At 39.2% G+C, this 17109-nt stretch overlaps 1 protein-coding gene across 5 annotated transcripts; it reads left to right on the top strand.

Annotated features, from left to right (window-relative positions):
- Positions 1 to 6330: 6330 nt before the first annotated feature.
- On the top strand, positions 6331 to 15466 carry LOC135465653 (mpv17-like protein). 5 transcript variants are annotated; one of them, XM_064742942.1, is made up of 6 exons: positions 6362 to 6433; positions 7638 to 7659; positions 8261 to 8482; positions 9848 to 9918; positions 12969 to 13097; positions 13774 to 15466. In XM_064742942.1, exons 2-6 carry the CDS (start codon positions 7638 to 7640, stop codon positions 13825 to 13827), a joined length of 498 nt encoding a protein of 165 aa, XP_064599012.1. In that variant the 5' UTR covers positions 6362 to 6433; the 3' UTR covers positions 13828 to 15466. The 5 variants fall into 5 exon arrangements, with proteins under 5 accessions (XP_064599011.1, XP_064599010.1, XP_064599015.1 ...); XM_064742941.1 differs by having other exon boundaries at positions 6331 to 6433; positions 7638 to 8482; XM_064742940.1 differs by having other exon boundaries at positions 6337 to 6926; positions 7638 to 8482.
- Positions 15467 to 17109: the final 1643 nt, after the last annotated feature.

Here is a 17109-nt window from a genome sequence, read left to right as displayed (position 1 = left end):
TCACGTGACTACATTGCGGAGTTCCAGAGGTCTCTACGTCACCTATCGTCACAACAGCTCATGGTGCAACACAGTACACAGTGCAGGAACGCTTCTGTTGAACATGTGCTGAGACAGTTGGCATTATATGTAAGTGTAGATATTGAACATGTATTTTTGTTTCTTTTCAAAAAATTCTTGTCACAAATGCATTGTAGCGCAACGGCTACTATTTGTTACAAATTAAATGTATGAGCTTTTATTATAACATCCTACTGTTTTTAATGTGGCATCATCATCGTTATAACCTGGTAATGGATCATTTGATGTCAATAATTCCAAGGTCCTGCTGCCAGGCCTTTGTCAGACCCCCATTGTAGTTAACTTTGCTTATTGGTATATAACCTTAAACATTCTTACAGTACAGTTCTAAATTTACTTTCATTTAACAAAAATTTCATTTTTTCAGCATGTTTAAATTAATTAAGCATTTCATAATTTACTGCAGTCGTCATAAAAAGCTATTATTAATATTACGTTGGTAATATATTGTAGATTGTTAAGCAATTATTTGTAGTAAAATGTAAAATATAAATTAAATCAGTAGGTCTAGTGGTGAAAGAAAAACTATTTCTTTTAATATAAATCGGTAAATGTCCTACCTATGTGCATGCTGGTTTATGGAGTTACTTAAATGTATGTACACTAGCTACATATTTATACAAATGTATATCTACCCATGTTAGTTTCATGCCCCTGTTTTACGGGATTTCTGGTTGAAGGACCACCGTTGCCACAAGGAGACCAGGATGGAAGGAGTGATTGTGTGACCAGTAGGTTTCATATTACCTGTAGAAATGTCAAACATACATCCACATCCTTTGTAATAATTTTACCACACAGCTTTTATTTAGCTTGATCGGTTCTTGTTGCAGGTTTATAATAGTATGCTATTAAATGGCTTTTTTCATATCGGCCATGTTACAGTTCCAAGATCTGTCCTATTGACCTGTGGCATGCTTCATTGACTCAAGGCGAAGTTGAAGGCCAATGCAGCCTGCCGAAAACCAATTAATATTACAGATGGAGGACCTACAAATAGGGCGATGTGAAAACAGCAGTTTAATGACATTTTTATTAATCACCTGTGTATTTGATCAGGAAACAACAAAACATGCTCAGAAATATACCACGTGTTATTAAAACATCTATTCTGTAACCAACCAAACATATCATGTTACACACCCCAGCCAAAAAAAAAACGGTGGAATAATTAAACTAGACTTTAATTTTCTGATCTGATTGTTATTTAACACCTTACTCAAGAATTTTTCACAGACAATCTGGAAGTATCCTCTTGATGAGATCTTTTTCATTGAATTATTTTGAATAAACGTGTTCTTATCATCTTTTGTGACAGTTATATATTTTAGTTAAAGTTACGAACTCTTGCGATGGATATTTGCTTTGAACTGTCTAGGCTTGCGCTGACCGCTGTGCTAGCCTGTCTTGGCCCACGTGCCGTACAGGCTTGCTGAGATATTTGCTCACACAAAGACCGCTGCGTGAGTCATATGACTTGTCTGAATAGGACGTATTACAAACAAATAGACATGGTATATAAATAATACAACAAATATTATAACCACTTATAGAGTTAATTTCTTTTCATTGCATTTTACCAGGTTTCAAGTACCCTATATTTCTTGACCCTTTTAACATGTTCGCCTTGTGTTTTAAGCCTATTCTGAGGAGTTTTCTTTATCTAGACTAAAAACTTGATTTTCTCTGCGAAACCTTGATGTTAGCAAACCCAATTAAACAGAAATTTTCACCATTATCAAAGTATTAAGGCAGATAGATTTCATTCGAAGTTGTCCTCAGACATGCCAAAAGGTGGAAGAAACAGGGTAGTAATCTGAAATGTTATATTACATCTAATAAAAGATGGAATTCAGTGCAGTATAAGGTTGTAAAAGTTTCATTAAGACCTTTTGGAGAATATGCCATTTAACTGTGAATTAATTTAATTTAATCACTCCGCTCTTCAGAGCCATTATTTGTATGAGTTAGTTAATGCACTTTTATTCCCAGACTTCCCGTACGCTTACTCAGATCGCTTACCGGTATGCGTAGTCACAATAATAGCACTTATCATGTTAGTGAGAGAGGGAATACAAACCGCTGAGTTTAGGCAGAGTTGAGAATACAATACATGGTGAGTTTGTTCATATAAAATGGCCCAGTTGCACTGTGCTAACACGGGAACACAACATGGTTACAGCCCTTGTATATTGTCTATTTGGCAACCGTTCTATTTCTTAGAGGAGTCAGTACAGACAGGTATTATTTCCTAAATTTCTAACATGTTAAGATTGTGCATGTTTTTTAATTAATAAAAGATAATAATTAAAGCTAGGCTCTTCATAGCCTTCTTACACTGTTACCGGCCCGCTCAAATTATTAGATTTATTTATTTGATTGACTGTCAAGAATACTTCGCTTATACGACGGCAGCCAGCATAGGTGGCAGGAGACCAGACAGAGCTTGGTGGAAATCCACAACCAACTGCAGGTTGGTAACAGGCCATATTAGATTTATTTATTTCTTTATTTATTTATTTGATTGGTGTTTTACGCCGTACTCAAGAATATTTCACTTATACGTAGGTGGTCAGCATTATGGTGGGAGGAAACCAAGCAGAGCCCGGGGGAAACCCACGACCATCCGCAGGTTGTTCCCAGATCTTCCCACGAACGACCGGAGAGGAAGCCAGCATGGGCTGGACTTGAACTCACAGCTACCGCATTGGTGAGAGGCCCCTGGGTCGTTACGCTGCGCTAGCGCGTTAACCAACTGAGCGAAATTATTAGACGTAGGATTCCCAAACTGACACGAAGTGTGCAAGATGACCTGAAACTGAGCACTGTGTGGTTATTTTTTCAAATTTCGATCCGTTTTAGTTTTCTGCTCTTAGGCATATTTTCCAGGCCATTGATATTTCAGAGGAAATTTGTGCATGCCAAATCTCAGCTATTATATGGCATAGGATAGTCGCACAAAATGTATAAAATGACCTGCGGTTGTTCACCGTCCGGTTACTTTTGCATATTTTAATCGGTTTTAGGCGTTAGTCAAGCTGCTCTTGTGCATAGTTTCTGATCGATTGATTACCAAATTTGTGCTTGACATATTTTGACTGTGTGGGACATAATTCTGGTATCATATGGCATATGTTTCTTAAACTCAAGCAAATCGTGCTGGGTAACCTGAAGAGATGCATTGTGAGATTATTGTTTCACATTTGATTTTTAGCAGCCTGTGGATGGTTGTGGGTTTCTCCTGGGTTCCGCCCGATTTCTCCAACCATAATTCTGGCTGCTGGTGTATTAGTGAAATATAGTTGAGTATGGGGTAAAACAAAAAATAAATCAGGGGATTTTTCATGTTGGGCATGAAAAACCCTTGAAATCTAGTGTGCAAATCCACCTGAACTGCAATTTACAGTATGCCGAATCACTTCTAGGGAAGCTTGTTAGCAAAAATATGTTTGAAAATACAATAATTTCTTGCTGTGTATATGTGAAAGACAGACAGTTCACCTAATTCTGGTCAGTTTACATTGTTTCAAGCTTGTGTAAAATATTTATTCCAAGACACCTGGAAAATGTGAACTTTGAGCCTGGAAAAGCCAGGAAATTTGAAATGTGTACGAAATGGTGATTGCAATGTAATATTATTGCTCATATCATTATGATTTATTTATGTGAATAAATTTTTTTACAAGATCTATATTCATGAGCTTTGGCACATGTGACGTACATCACGAGTTCATAGGTGAGTTGTACGAGTTATTAGCAAGTTATTATTATGAGTTTTCTGCAAGTTGTTACCATGTAATTTATAAGCGAGGTATTTGCAAGTTATTTGCAAGTTGTTCATACAAGCTCTTATCGAGTTATTCATGAGCCCTTACCTCATTTGCAAGTTGTTCATACAAGCTCTTAACGAGTTATTCATGAGCCCTTATCTCATTTGCAAGTTGTTCATACAAGCTCTTAACGAGTTATTCATGAGCCCTTATCTCATTTGCAAGTTGTTCATACAAGCTCTTAACGAGTTATTCATGAGCCCTTACCTCATTTGCAAGTTGTTCATACAAGCTCTTAACGAGTTATTCATGAGCCCTTATCTCATTTGCAAGTTGTTCATACAAGCTCTTAACGAGTTATTCATGAGCCCTTATCTCATTTGCAAGTTGTTCATACAAGCTCTTAACGAGTTATTCATGAGCCCTTATCTCATTTGCAAGTTGTTCATACAAGCTCTTAACGAGTTATTCATGAGCCCTTATCTCATTTGCAAGTTGTTCATACAAGCTCTTAACGAGTTATTCATGAGCCCTTATCTCATTTGCATGCAAACATTCTCGTGAATACCTTGTAAAGAACTTATGAGTTAATAACAAGTTCTTAACACGAGTTATTTTTGGGTTTGGGGTAGCTGCCATCTGCACAATTAAGATGTGGTTTTCAATTGTTTGAAGCTGATGATTTGACAAAGCATGTGTACCGCTGGTTAATATTGCCTGAAATATAGCAGCGAAATGTCAATTTCTAATGACATGATCCATTCAATTATTACTTTCTCAAAAATGTGGAAGAGTTTGCGATTTGCTTTAAGTATTTTGTCTTTGGGAAATTTATTTCTTCAGAGAGGTTTTTGTGTACTAATTGTAGGAACAAATTTAGGCCGCAGGGCACAGAATTCGATTATTGCTGCTACTCCACACACATTACTACATGTCTGCAGAGGATAATACGGGGCACATTTTCAGACATGCATTCATGATTGCAGTGACTGTTCGAACACGTTGGATCATGACACACAGCTATTTCTAGTGTATCCAGTTGTATTGTACTTTTAACAAGCCCCTTCTTCAATTGATTCAAAAAATTTGCCCAAATTTTCATGCCTAAAGAATCTGCATATACCACTTTATTTAAGTAGATCAAAAATACATAATGATTATCATTTTGATCATGTGTTGTTTTGCCTCACGAATCAGGCTTGACGAGCTATAAATTTAAAGCTGTAAATTATCTGGCATTTGGGGAGGAAGATATTTGACTTTAGCTCAACTAATGATTGACCGACTTCAGTTGGGAAAGATTCAGTCGTCAAATGAACATACGAACATACTACATCGGTACATTGTGTATTTATCCTGTCTGCAATGTGGCTAATTAATTAAGAAATTTGACAGCTAAGATTCACTGGTGAGTGTAGCCAGATCCTCAGCATAGATTGAACGATCGTTTATGCTAAATAATTTCTTCTCTGTTGAATTTGAAACTCTGCTTGCAAATTCATTTAACTTATCTTCCGACAGAGGTGTTCGGCCATTAATTTTCCGAAAAGAACTGAATGTTATCCGAGACTTGTCAGCTTGCCATAGATTGCCTTCTACATTATTTTTAATTTTATGCAGATACATGATATCGGCTAGATGTACCAGCAGCACATAGTGATTAATATAACAATTATTATATATTTTAGGTCCCTGTGTGAATTTGAAATTATTATCCATGACGTGTTAACGAAAAGCTTTTTATTTGATTACATATGGATACAGTACAATGGCCCAGTTAGCACTAGACAGAATTTATAAAGTTACTCACCTCACAAGGTCAAAAGCAGAAAGAGGGAGGTTACTCTGAATTCAACTTGTGTCATATGGTATTATTGGTTGTTGTCAGGGTGACATTATGATTTCTAAAGAAAATTGCATTATTAGTAAAAATAACATTGTCTTGTGTTTATGCCTGATTTATTCGTTCTGATGCATTATTAATGAGTTTGCCGTATAAAGGAACCAAATGATGCATACTTGCTTGTGTACATGTACAGCAGTGTGAATGTGGAAACAGATTATGTCCAACGAATGTTCGCCAATTGTTAGAATTAAATTTCTTTTCTGATGGTGAATTTTGCTCACTCACTGAGCAAAATGTGTTATTTATAAATGTTTGTTGATAATTGTCGATGGGGAAAATGGAAACCATTAATACCATTTGCAGCGGTTGGGTTTAATTTTAGTAGGAGATGTAGAAGAAATTGCTCTCTGCGGGAGATGGTGGTAACCGTTTTGTCGTCAAGCAAACGACGCTACTGGGTGAGTTAATGATGTAACATGGTTGCGTTATCTAGTGACAGGGGGAGATAACCACGCGTCGGCAGACTGTTTCAATGTAATCACGTGATTAAGGCTCATTTTTTCGTGGTGGAGTGCAAGTTTCTCTTGATTGCATACGGCGGATGTTGTAGCTGTTACCAGCCTCGCTTTCATCCTAATATGTCAGCCCTCAGAAACAACTGTTAAATCGCAAAGTGCGATAAGTTTTTAATCAAACTGACGGCTGGCTCCTGGGCTCCTGGGCTCATGTACTCATTGTAAGTTTGTTTAACGAACATGTGTATTGAAATTTGTTCCATGGGGTAGTTCTTTCTAAAAAAAACACAATTATTTTATTGTATAGCTCACGACGTGCGTCGTTTGTGTAAAAGTGGACTGTGTTTGATGTTGAACTTGATGTTGCCACGGCGGACGTCATGTCGACTATACAGTTGAGTTTGGCAGACAGTCATGTGACGAGCACGTCATTCACACCACTCATTGCCGGACATCGGCATGAAACATTACTCCCCTGGGGTGATATGACTGAAAGCAATTCACACCACAAAACCATTGTACCACAGTGCTTAATCTTAAACTAGGCGAGTCCATCACGAGACTGCAACAAACATAACGAGTTTAGGCAACCGTGGACAAACCGTGGTGTACACTTTTACTGTAGATCATTTAGCTAGTCAACCATTTATTAGTCGTATACCAGGATCAGTGTGTGTTTTCTGTTAACATAAAATGGGCCCAAGCTACTTCTAGGTGAGCTAAATTTTGTTATGGTGTCTTGATTAAGCATAGGTTAAGGCTCATAGCATATGTTCAGCTTTAGACTTCACAACTTGAAGGTTTTTTGTTTATTTATTTGATTGCTATTTCACGCCGTACTCAAGAGTACTTAACTTATATACAACGGCAGCCAGCATTTAGGTGGGAGAAATTCAGGCAGACCCAGATGAAACCCATGACTATCCGCACATAGCTGGCAGAATTCCCCTAGTACATGTAGATCTGGAGACAAATAAAGTTAGCATGAACTGGACTTGAACTCACAGCGATTGCATCAGTAAGAACCTCCTGATTCATAGCACTGCACTAGCACGCTAACCACTAATGGCCACAGGGGCCCAATGAATTTTTTGGTGTACTTACATTCAGTGAAAATTTTATATCATGGAATTAACATTGAAGATAAATCACTTGAGGTATCGTGGTCAATTATTTTAAGATCTGACATATTAGAAATAATATTCTTGCTGTCTGTGACTAAATACAGTTTTATAATTGCAAGAACATTATTTTTATTCTGTAACCCTCCTCATCACGTCTGATACAAATAGTGCTGTCAGGTGACTTGAGTGACAAGAATACGTACAAAATGTAGGTCTGTATGTAGGAACTTACGTGTGTTACTGTGTGCAAATATGAGTGATATACAGGTGTGTTAATGGGACATTGATATGTCTGTTGCAGATGATTACAGTGATTGCAGCTTGTGAGTGTTCTTTACCAGTTATAGGGATAGATTGGAGAGGAAAGAGGCCACAAACCTCTGTAAGATAATAGTTGTGTTTTCTAGGACTTAATTTAGAGAACAGTGTACAACAAAGGTATTATTTTTATTCATTCTATTTATTGTTATTTAATGATTCATGGAAATATAGGATTAAATCCTTTTTTTCTTCTTTTTTTTTAAATTTTATATAAAAAAAAAACATTTTTACACATGTTCTTACAAGCAATGTTTAATGGTTGACTTTTGTCAGTTTAAAATCAGAAGTCTGCATTGAAGATCAAGGTCTTGATCACACCCACATTGTTCATAATTCATATTTCATAGATTGCCAGTCATCTCAGTTTTTGTTTACAGTACCGAAACATTAGATCGTAAAGGGCACTATAGAAGAAGTTTAAATATACATATATATGTAAGCTTTAGCTCATGTTTAAACTATGTCAGGCTAATCAGAAACACCTTGCACTGTGTAATAGCTATATAAAGTTAATCCAGCCCTAAGCCTAATCAAAAATGTCTGTCAGGATAAAGCCATTGTTATTTTCAATGGGATCTTATGGTGTAATGTATGCTGCATCAGACATATGCCAACAAAAAGTCATTTCCAAAAAAGAAAACTTAGACCTGGGGAAGACCGCCAGAACGAGTTGCGTAGGATTTTCAGCCATAGCTCCGCTGGTGTACAGCTGGCTACGGCTTGCCGAGTTCGTCTGCCCAGGAAGAGCGGTGATGAGCATCGTGAAGAAGGTTGTGTCGGAACAGCTCTTGTTTGCTCCTGTGGCTCTGACTACTTTCTATACAGGTAGGAGATCACTTATTCACAGACGCACCATCATGGTGCTGTATTAGGTGTGTACTGTACATAGATGTAAAGTGTTTATGGTTCTTGTACATTGGGCCACGAGCAACATGACAGTATGTAGTGAAGTTCTACTTCTAAATTTTCTTTTTGTTTGTTTCTTTTTTAACTGTAGCCACCATGATGTAACTAAATTGAAGCTATTAAATACAAGTGCTGAGTGATCAAGGTGGAGGCATATATTACACAGGCCTATAGCTCATCTCACTGCTCTGTTACATTTAAACTGTTATGAAACATTTATTCTAGGGTATGATGTAAAACACCAATGAAATGGATGAATAAATAAATGTAAAAAAATGTGCAAGACCCTTTTTTTAACAAATTGGTAAAAATGCTAATGTAATACATGTGCTTAGTTAAGGTCAGTTTTACAGACTTCATTGGGATATACTCAAACCATTTCAGAAACATTCAGACGGAATTTGAGTTAGGAAATTATATACGTCGTCAATGAATTTATGAAGAAATCATAATAAACTTTTGCTTCCACTTATCTTACATTCCAAAACGACCTTGCTGACAACAGCTTAGATGCACCATCCTTAAATTTGAAATTGTCCGGAACTGTACACTCTCACTCAAAATTACAGCCAGTCAGATGGTTTAAAGAAAATAAAGTCTTCAAAGTGAGTGGAAGTTGTCTTAAATTAAGAATATGATGTTTTTTGTTTATTTTTCTGTTGGGAAGGGAGGGAGGGGGTCAGTCTTATTAGTTGTTGGCACTTGTTGACGACAGAGATTAGGTTATTATGTACATGTGAGTGCTGAGCTCAGCAGGTGAACACTCTGATCATGCGTACCTGTATTAGATTATAACCAGGTTATAGCCATGTTACCAAGCAGGTGTCTGTGTACTGCACCATCTGGGCACATGGTTACATGTCCAGTATTATTTGTATTTGCGAATGCTCATATAGTCAGTTACTAGTAGTTATATGGTGCTACTTATTGTCATATATGCAGTTACTGATAGCTATATGGTGTTCCTTATTGTCATATATGCACTTACTGATAACTGTATTGCGTTACTTATTGTCATATATGCAGTTACTGATAGCTGTATGGTGTTACTTATTGTCATATATGCAGTTATTAATAGCTGTATGGGTGTTACTTATTGTCATATATGCAGTTATTGATAGCTGTATGGTGTTACTTATTGTCATATATACAGTTATTGATAGCTGTATGGTGTTACTTATTGTCATATATGCAGTTACTGATAGCTGTATGGTGTTACTTATTGTCCTAAATTTATGTATGTAATCAATCTTAACTGGTATTCCCTTTTACTTATTTTCACAGCTTCCAGTTTTCTTGAAGGAAAGAAGGATATATTTGCAGAGGCCAAAGCTAAATTTTTACCCACATATAAGGTACATATATATTTTTAAGAAGGCCAATTACACTGTCCTTGTTTCCCTTCAAGCTTACATGTCTCATCATTCTGTCTAGCACCAGAGCTCATTATTCCATTTTTTGCCCGAAATTGCCACAAACTCTGGGATTATTATAAAGTACAGCCGAAAATGACTCTGCCTCCATCACCGATTTTCCAAAATAACGTGACAGGAAACAAAGAATCAAATGTCATTGAGCATGGACACGTGCTAATAAAGGAATGGCCTGATGGACCTCAGAGTTAGGAGGAGCTGAATGGTTTGACGTACCTCAGAGTTAGGAGGAGCTGAATGGTCTGATGGACCTGAGAGTTAGGAGGAGCTGAATGGTCTGATGGACCTCAGAGTTAGGAGGAGCTTAATGGTCTGATGGACCTCAGAGTTAGGAGGAGCTTAATGGCCTGATGGACCTGAGAGTTAGGAGGAGCTTAATGGTCTGATGGACCTGAGAGTTAGGAGGAGCTGAATGGTTTGACGTACCTCAGAGTTAGGAGGAGCTGAATGGTCTGATGGACCTGAGAGTTAGGAGGAGCTGAATGGTCTGATGGACCTCAGAGTTAGGAGGAGCTTAATGGTCTGATGGACCTCAGAGTTAGGAGGAGCTTAATGGTCTGATGGACCTCAGAGTTAGGAGGAGCTTAATGGCCTGATGGACCTGAGAGTTAGGAGGAGCGTAATGGTCTGATGGACCTCAGAGTTAGGAGGGGCTGAATGGTCTGATGGATCTCAGAGTTAGGAGGAGCTTAATGGTCTGATGGACCTGAGAGTTAGGAGGAGCTTAATGGTCTGATGGACCTGAGAGTTAGGAGGAGCTTAATGGCCTGATGTACCTGAGAGTTAGGAGGAGCTGAATGGTCTGATGGACCTGAGAGTTAGGAGGAGCTTAATGGTCTGATGGACCAAAGAGTTAGGAGGAGCTTAATGGTCTGATGGACCTGAGAGTTAGGAGGAGCTTAATGGTCTGATGGACCTGAGAGTTAGGAGGAGCTTAATGGTCTGATGGACCTCAGAGTTGGGAGGAGCTTAATGGCCTGATGGATCTCAGAGTTAGGAGGAGCGTAATGGTCTGATGGACCTGAGAGTTAGGAGGAGCTTAATGTTCTGATGGACCTGAGAGTTAGGAGGAGCTTAATGGTCTGATGGACCTGAGAGTTAGGAGGGGCTTAATGGTCTGATGGACCTGAGAGTGAGGAGGAGCTTAATGGCCTGATGGACCTGAGAGTTAGGAGGAGCTTAATGGTCTGATGGACCTGAGAGTTAGGAGGAGCGTAATGGTCTGATGGACCTGAGAGTTGGGAGGGGCTGAATGGTCTGATGGACCTCAGAGTTAGGAGGAGCTTAATGGCCTGATGGACCTGAGAGTTAGGAGGAGCTTAATGGTCTGATGGACCTGAGAGTTAGGAGGAGCTTAATGGTCTGATGGACCTGAGAGTTAGGAGGAGCTGAATGGTCTGATGTACCTCAGAGTTAGGAGGAGCTGAATGGTCTGATGGACCTGAGAGTTAGGAGGAGCTTAATGGTCTGATGGACCTGAGAGTTAGGAGGAGCTTAATGGCCTGATGGACCAAAGAGTTAGGAGGAGCTTAATGGTCTGATGGACCTGAGAGTTAGGAGGGCCTTAATGGTCTGATGGACCTCAGAGTTGGGAGTTAATGGTCTGATGGATCTGAGAGTTAGGAGGGGCTGAATGGTCTGATGGACCTCAGAGTTGGGAAGGGCTTAATGGTCTGATGGACCTAAGAGTTAGGAGGAGCTTAATGGTCTGATGGACCTGAGAGTTAGGAGGAGCTTAATGGCCTGATGGACCTGAGAGTTAGGAGGAGCTTAATGCTCTGATGGACCTGAGAGTGAGGAGGAGCTGAATGGTCTGATGGACCTCAGAGTTAGGAGGGGCTTAATGGTCTGATGGACCTGAGAGTGAGGAGGAGCTTAATGGCCTGATGGACCTGAGAGTTAGGAGGAGCTGAATGGTCTGATGGACCTGAGAGTTAGGAGGGGCTGAATGGTCTGATGGACCTGAGAGTTAGGAGGAGCTGAATGGTCTGATGGACCTGAGAGTTAGGAGGAGCGTAATGGTCTGATGGACCTCAGAGTTAGGAGGAGCTTAATGGTCTGATGGACCTCAGAGTTAGGAGGAGCTTAATGGTCTGATGGACCTGAGAGTTATGAGGAGCTTAATGGTCTGATGGACCTGAGAGTTAGGAGGAGCTTAATGGTCTGATGTACTTCAGAGTCAGGAGGAGCTTAATGTTCTGATGGACCTGAGAGTGAGGAGGAGCTTAATGCTCTGATGGACCTGAGAGTTAGGAGGAGCTGAATGGTCTGATGTACTTCAGAGTTAGGAGGAGCTGAATGGTCTGATGGACCTGAGAGTGAGGAGGAGCTGAATGGTCTGATGGACCTGAGAGTTAGGAGGAGCTTAATGGTCTGATGGACCTGAGAGTTAGGAAGAGCTTAATGGCCTGATGGACCTGAGAGTTAGGAGGGGCTGAATGGTCTGATGGGCCTCAGAGTTAGGAGGAGCGTAATGGTCTGATAAATCTCAGGGTTAGGAGGATGGTGTGATGGACCTGAGAGTTAGGAGGAGCTTAATGGTCTGATAAATCTCAGGGTTAGGAGGATGGTGTGATGAACCTCAGAGTTAGGAGGTGCTGAATGGTCTGATAAATCTCAGGGTTAGGAGGATGGTCAGATGGACCGCAGAGTAAGGAGGAGCTTATAATATATACTGGAAATCGTCAACCTTTTTTGCTGCTAAAGTACTTTTTCAGTGGAATTTATGCCTAGAATTATGATCAAAGTCAGGCTAAAATGATTTGCTTGTGTCCCTGAAGATTTGGGGTTTAAGGTCGTACTTAACAATTTTTCTGTCTTACATGTATGATGACGAAGGAGTCCTTAAGAGTGCATGACTGTTAAAGCCATAAAGATGAATACTTTTAATAATAACAAGAATACTGCATTTAATGTAATGTACATGTCTATATTCTGTAGACTCTTAACTATTTATGGTCTACCTTTCCCAGACAGGACTGACATACTGGCCCATTGTGCAGACCATTAACTTTGCTTTCGTGCCGACAGACAAGAAAGTGTACCTTTTGGCAACTGCTTCTTTTCTCTGGACAAATTACCTGTGCTACATGAAAGAGAAGGTAAGATAAAGGTTGGAGGTGGCTAACAACAACAACAGATTAATATCTTATATTACAGCTGTGCTACCATGGCTGTTCATCTGCATACATCTACCAGTTCAGAGTGATGCCAGTTTGATCTTATATAGTGGTAACTGGATGTGTATTGATTTTTTCTCTGGGGAGGAATTCAGAAGTATGTAAAGAATCGCAATATAGCCCACAACTGGTACATGAGCTTCAGTAATGTTGTCATTGGCTCAAAGGTATTTTGATAAAGTGCCCAGTGTTCTAACATGCAAGAAGCATACTTGCCGAGTATTGGTTTTAAGGTAAATGAAGAAAGTTATGTCATTTTTTTTTTAATTTCGTATTTGACATGAAGTGACATAAAGGATAAACTTATTGGAAATGCAGGACAAGTTAAAAGCCCCCATCGTGCTTATGGCAGAAGCATAAATAGTGGCCTGGGTGGCCTGGTTGTTAGCATCCTAGCTTAGGCTAAACCACTACTAGGATAAACCATTCCCACAATTCCCACAAGTGAAATGTGACACCAACTAATTCATTGATCAGTCAAATCAATCCAGAATGCAATTCTGTTTCTCCACCCAGACCAGGAACTGTCAGCCTCTGGCTTTGTGTATGAAGGTTCAAAGCATTGCCTTTTTTTATGTTTGTTCTTTTCTTTTTTCAGAAAGTTGAACAGTTGTACGGCTTTTCGACTGCCAGGTCCGAGATCGGGGAGTAGATTAGGTACCTATGTAGTTGGTCTTGTAATCTACAGGGTATACATTTCTGCAAACTATAGAACCATAATGGCATAGTGTCATACTAAGCCAGTTGATGATATTGTCTTTTACTTTGTTTAAGAGATTTTTAATATTATTTCGTGGAAATCAGATGAAATGTCAGCCAAACTCAAGCATAACATGGTAGTCACTGATTTCGCCTCTTCTTTGATACTTTTCAGTGGTGAAGTCAATTCTGTCATCACATAATCTGCGATAGCAACCTCTGACCTTTAGTATATATGCAAGACAAATATTAATATATAACAGATGTTTGTTGTCAAAATATTGGGTAGAAATGAAATGATAAGAAACAATTGTACTCATTTTGAATATCATTAGGATCTGATTAAACCTATTAATATAGGCCTACACATACATGCATCTGTACTTGAGATTATTGTTAAGAATTTCGGTACAAATATCCCTTTAATTGTTCAAAGACTATTGCGCAGCATATGTATGCGTATCTTGAGTAAACCAAAGACACCCACATGTGCTTCCTGATGTGTTCAAGGTGTATACTTCTGCTATGACATGTATGTGTATGTGGGGAGATATTTAATATGTAAGAGTTACACAGGATTATTCTAGACAACACATGTACGTAATAATAATCAAGTCAGGTCATCGCCACGATCATTAGCATTATCCTGGCATGTGGATCAGAAGCTTGTGAAACCTGTGTTACATTTACCAGGTGATGACTTGAGTTTATTATCATTATTGAACCCACATTCAACTGTGAGTCTTAAGCAGTATGCAACATGTGTACATGTTTACCCGAGTTTGCATTGTTGGAAGGTTTGCTTGTTGTGCAACTTGTAATAAGTTTTTTTTATCCAGGTCTATATGTGGTACAGGTTCAATCCCAGCCTTGGGCAAAGAATATGTACATTTTTCCACTCTCACTGTTGATGGGGCCTTGGTGACAATAAGCGACCAACGATGATCATGCCATCTATACTGTTTGTTTGTTGTGTAGGTGGTTTAGAAAAATCAAGGGGCAGTCCAGTTTTCTCCAGCCATAAAAGTGACTGCCATCATTTAAGCGAAAAAATTCCTGAGTGTGGCGTTAAGCATGTAATATGATAATGTATAACTGGTTTATAGTTGTCTCGTTTACCTGTCAAATCAAAGCAATCGCTTTTGCACCTTAGACATGTGCAGTCATTTGTGAATTTATGGTCATCTAGAAAATTATTAAATATATGAACTGACTTATTGTTTTTCCTGCTGGTGATATTGTAATACCACGAAAGTATATCTGTGTATGCAGGCTATTGGAGCTTACGTATTTTAAAGGTTGTCAATCAAACGTGATAGATTTTAATCAGGTACATATAATTGTTTACTTTTTATTAGATTTATAGATCTATTTATATACCAGTACTTTATTAAAGAGTTATGTCTTTTTTTTTAAGACATGCTATTATCTGTCACCTAGTTAAGATATGTATATACACATGTTACATAGGGGTACAATGACACAGTAGCCTTCCACAAATGCCTTGGCTGTGAGTTCAAGTCTGGCTTTGTGGTGGTTTCCTCTTCAGTTATACATTAGGTTTTCCAGCAACCTGCGGATGGTCGTGAGTTTCCCCCCCCCCCCCCCCCCCCGGCTCTGTCTGGTTCCTCCCACTGTAAGGCCATCCTGTAAATGAAATATTCTTGAATAGGGTGTAAAACAGCTATCAAATAAATGAGTAAACATGTTAAATAAGAGACAATTCTTCAGGGTGTGTAGTCCCACTATATATTCCAGGCATACTCAGGGATCTATAGAGATTAATTTACCCAAAAAAAAAACAATAATTTTGTGGTTAGAATTTCACTTCATCCTCAGGGAAATAACCATTTGCAGATCTTTCAATTGTTCCTTAAATGAAGTCATACTGATACGATTTTGAATTAAGGCTGTATTGTATGTAATCAGGTATTCATAATATATACATGTCTATGGACAAAAGATGTGACCAAAGATTGGCGCAATATTATTTTTTCTCAGTTTTGTGAGACATCTAGTACATATGCATGTATCTGGGATTTTTGTATTTTGTGTGTGAAATGCTCGATCATCCGTGTGTTGATGATCAGTTAGGATATATCAGGAACAAGTCTACATCAAGTTTGTTAAGACCAGAGAAAATTTTACAGAGGTACATATTTCATGTTGTTTAGAGATTTATTGACTGTATGTGAAATACAGAAATATGCAAATTTTTCACTGCATCCTGTTAGTTTTTTTTGCCTTTGGTTCGAAGACAGCTATACTGTCTAATTGTCAGAAGCATGGATGTCAGGGAATAAGGTAAATGTATGTTACAGCCGGAGTATGTTTTTCCTGCAGAGGTGTAGGACTGTTGCCTGCGGATGACAAAGAAAACAGTAAATGAATGTATCCGGTGAAAAATAATTAAACACGTTCATGGAATTGTTCCAAAGGATTAAAATGCTTTGAGACTTCTTGTCGGATTCCCGGGAACGGGCAGACGATCTGGTCTGCAAAGTATGTGTCATCCTTCCCGGATCCGCTTGAACGGACAGATGGTCTGTTGTGCAAATTATGTATCGTTTTGGTCGGATCCCCAGAAACAGACAGACGATCTGGTGTGCAAATCGTGTCATTCTTGCTGGATCCGCTTGAACGGGCAGACGGTCTGGTATGCAAAGCATTTGTCGGATCCGCGTGAACGGACAGACGGCTTGGTGTGCAAAGTATCTGTCATTCTTGTCGGATCATCGGGAGCAGACAGATAGTCTAGTATGCAAAGCATGTGTCGTTCTTATTGGATCCGCTTGAACGGACAGACGTTCTGGTATGCAAAACGTGTCGTTCTTGTCCGATCCCCAGGAACGGACAGATGGTCTGGTGTGTAAAACATGTGTCTTTCTTGTCCGATCCCCAGGAACTGACAGATGGTCTGTTGTGCAAAGCATGTGTCAATCTGGCTGGATCCGCTTGAGCGGGTAGACGGTCTGGTATGCAAAGCATGTGTCGTTCTTGTCGAATCCACTTGAACGGACAGACGGCCTGTTGTGCAAAGTATGTGTCGCTCTTGTCTGATCCCCGGGAACAGACACAGTCTGGTATGCAAAGCATGTGTCGCTCTTGCTGGATCCGCTTGAACGGGCAGACGGTCTGGTATGCAAAGCATGTATCTTTCTTGTCGGATCCGTTTGAACGGACAGGCGGCCTAGTGTGCAAAGTATGTGTCGTTCTTGTCGGATCCTCGGGAACG

This window comes from Liolophura sinensis, chromosome 5 (genome assembly GCF_032854445.1).
Source record: "Liolophura sinensis isolate JHLJ2023 chromosome 5, CUHK_Ljap_v2, whole genome shotgun sequence".
NCBI classification, from domain to species: domain Eukaryota; kingdom Metazoa; phylum Mollusca; class Polyplacophora; order Chitonida; family Chitonidae; genus Liolophura; species Liolophura sinensis.
The sequence above is the reverse complement of the archived record's forward strand: the minus strand, read 5'-3'. Positions and strand labels throughout refer to the sequence as shown.

Excerpts from the sequence above, each read along its gene's own strand:
- LOC135465653 (XM_064742941.1), top strand. The coding sequence starts at position 8,194 with ATGTCTGTCAGGATAAAGCCATTGTTATTTTCAATGGGATCTTATGGT. Across the intron at positions 9,919-12,968 it reads AATTTTTACCCACATATAAG|ACAGGACTGACATACTGGCC; the intron begins GTACATATATAT and ends TACCTTTCCCAG. Across the intron at positions 13,098-13,773 it reads TGTGCTACATGAAAGAGAAG|AAAGTTGAACAGTTGTACGG; the intron begins GTAAGATAAAGG and ends TTCTTTTTTCAG.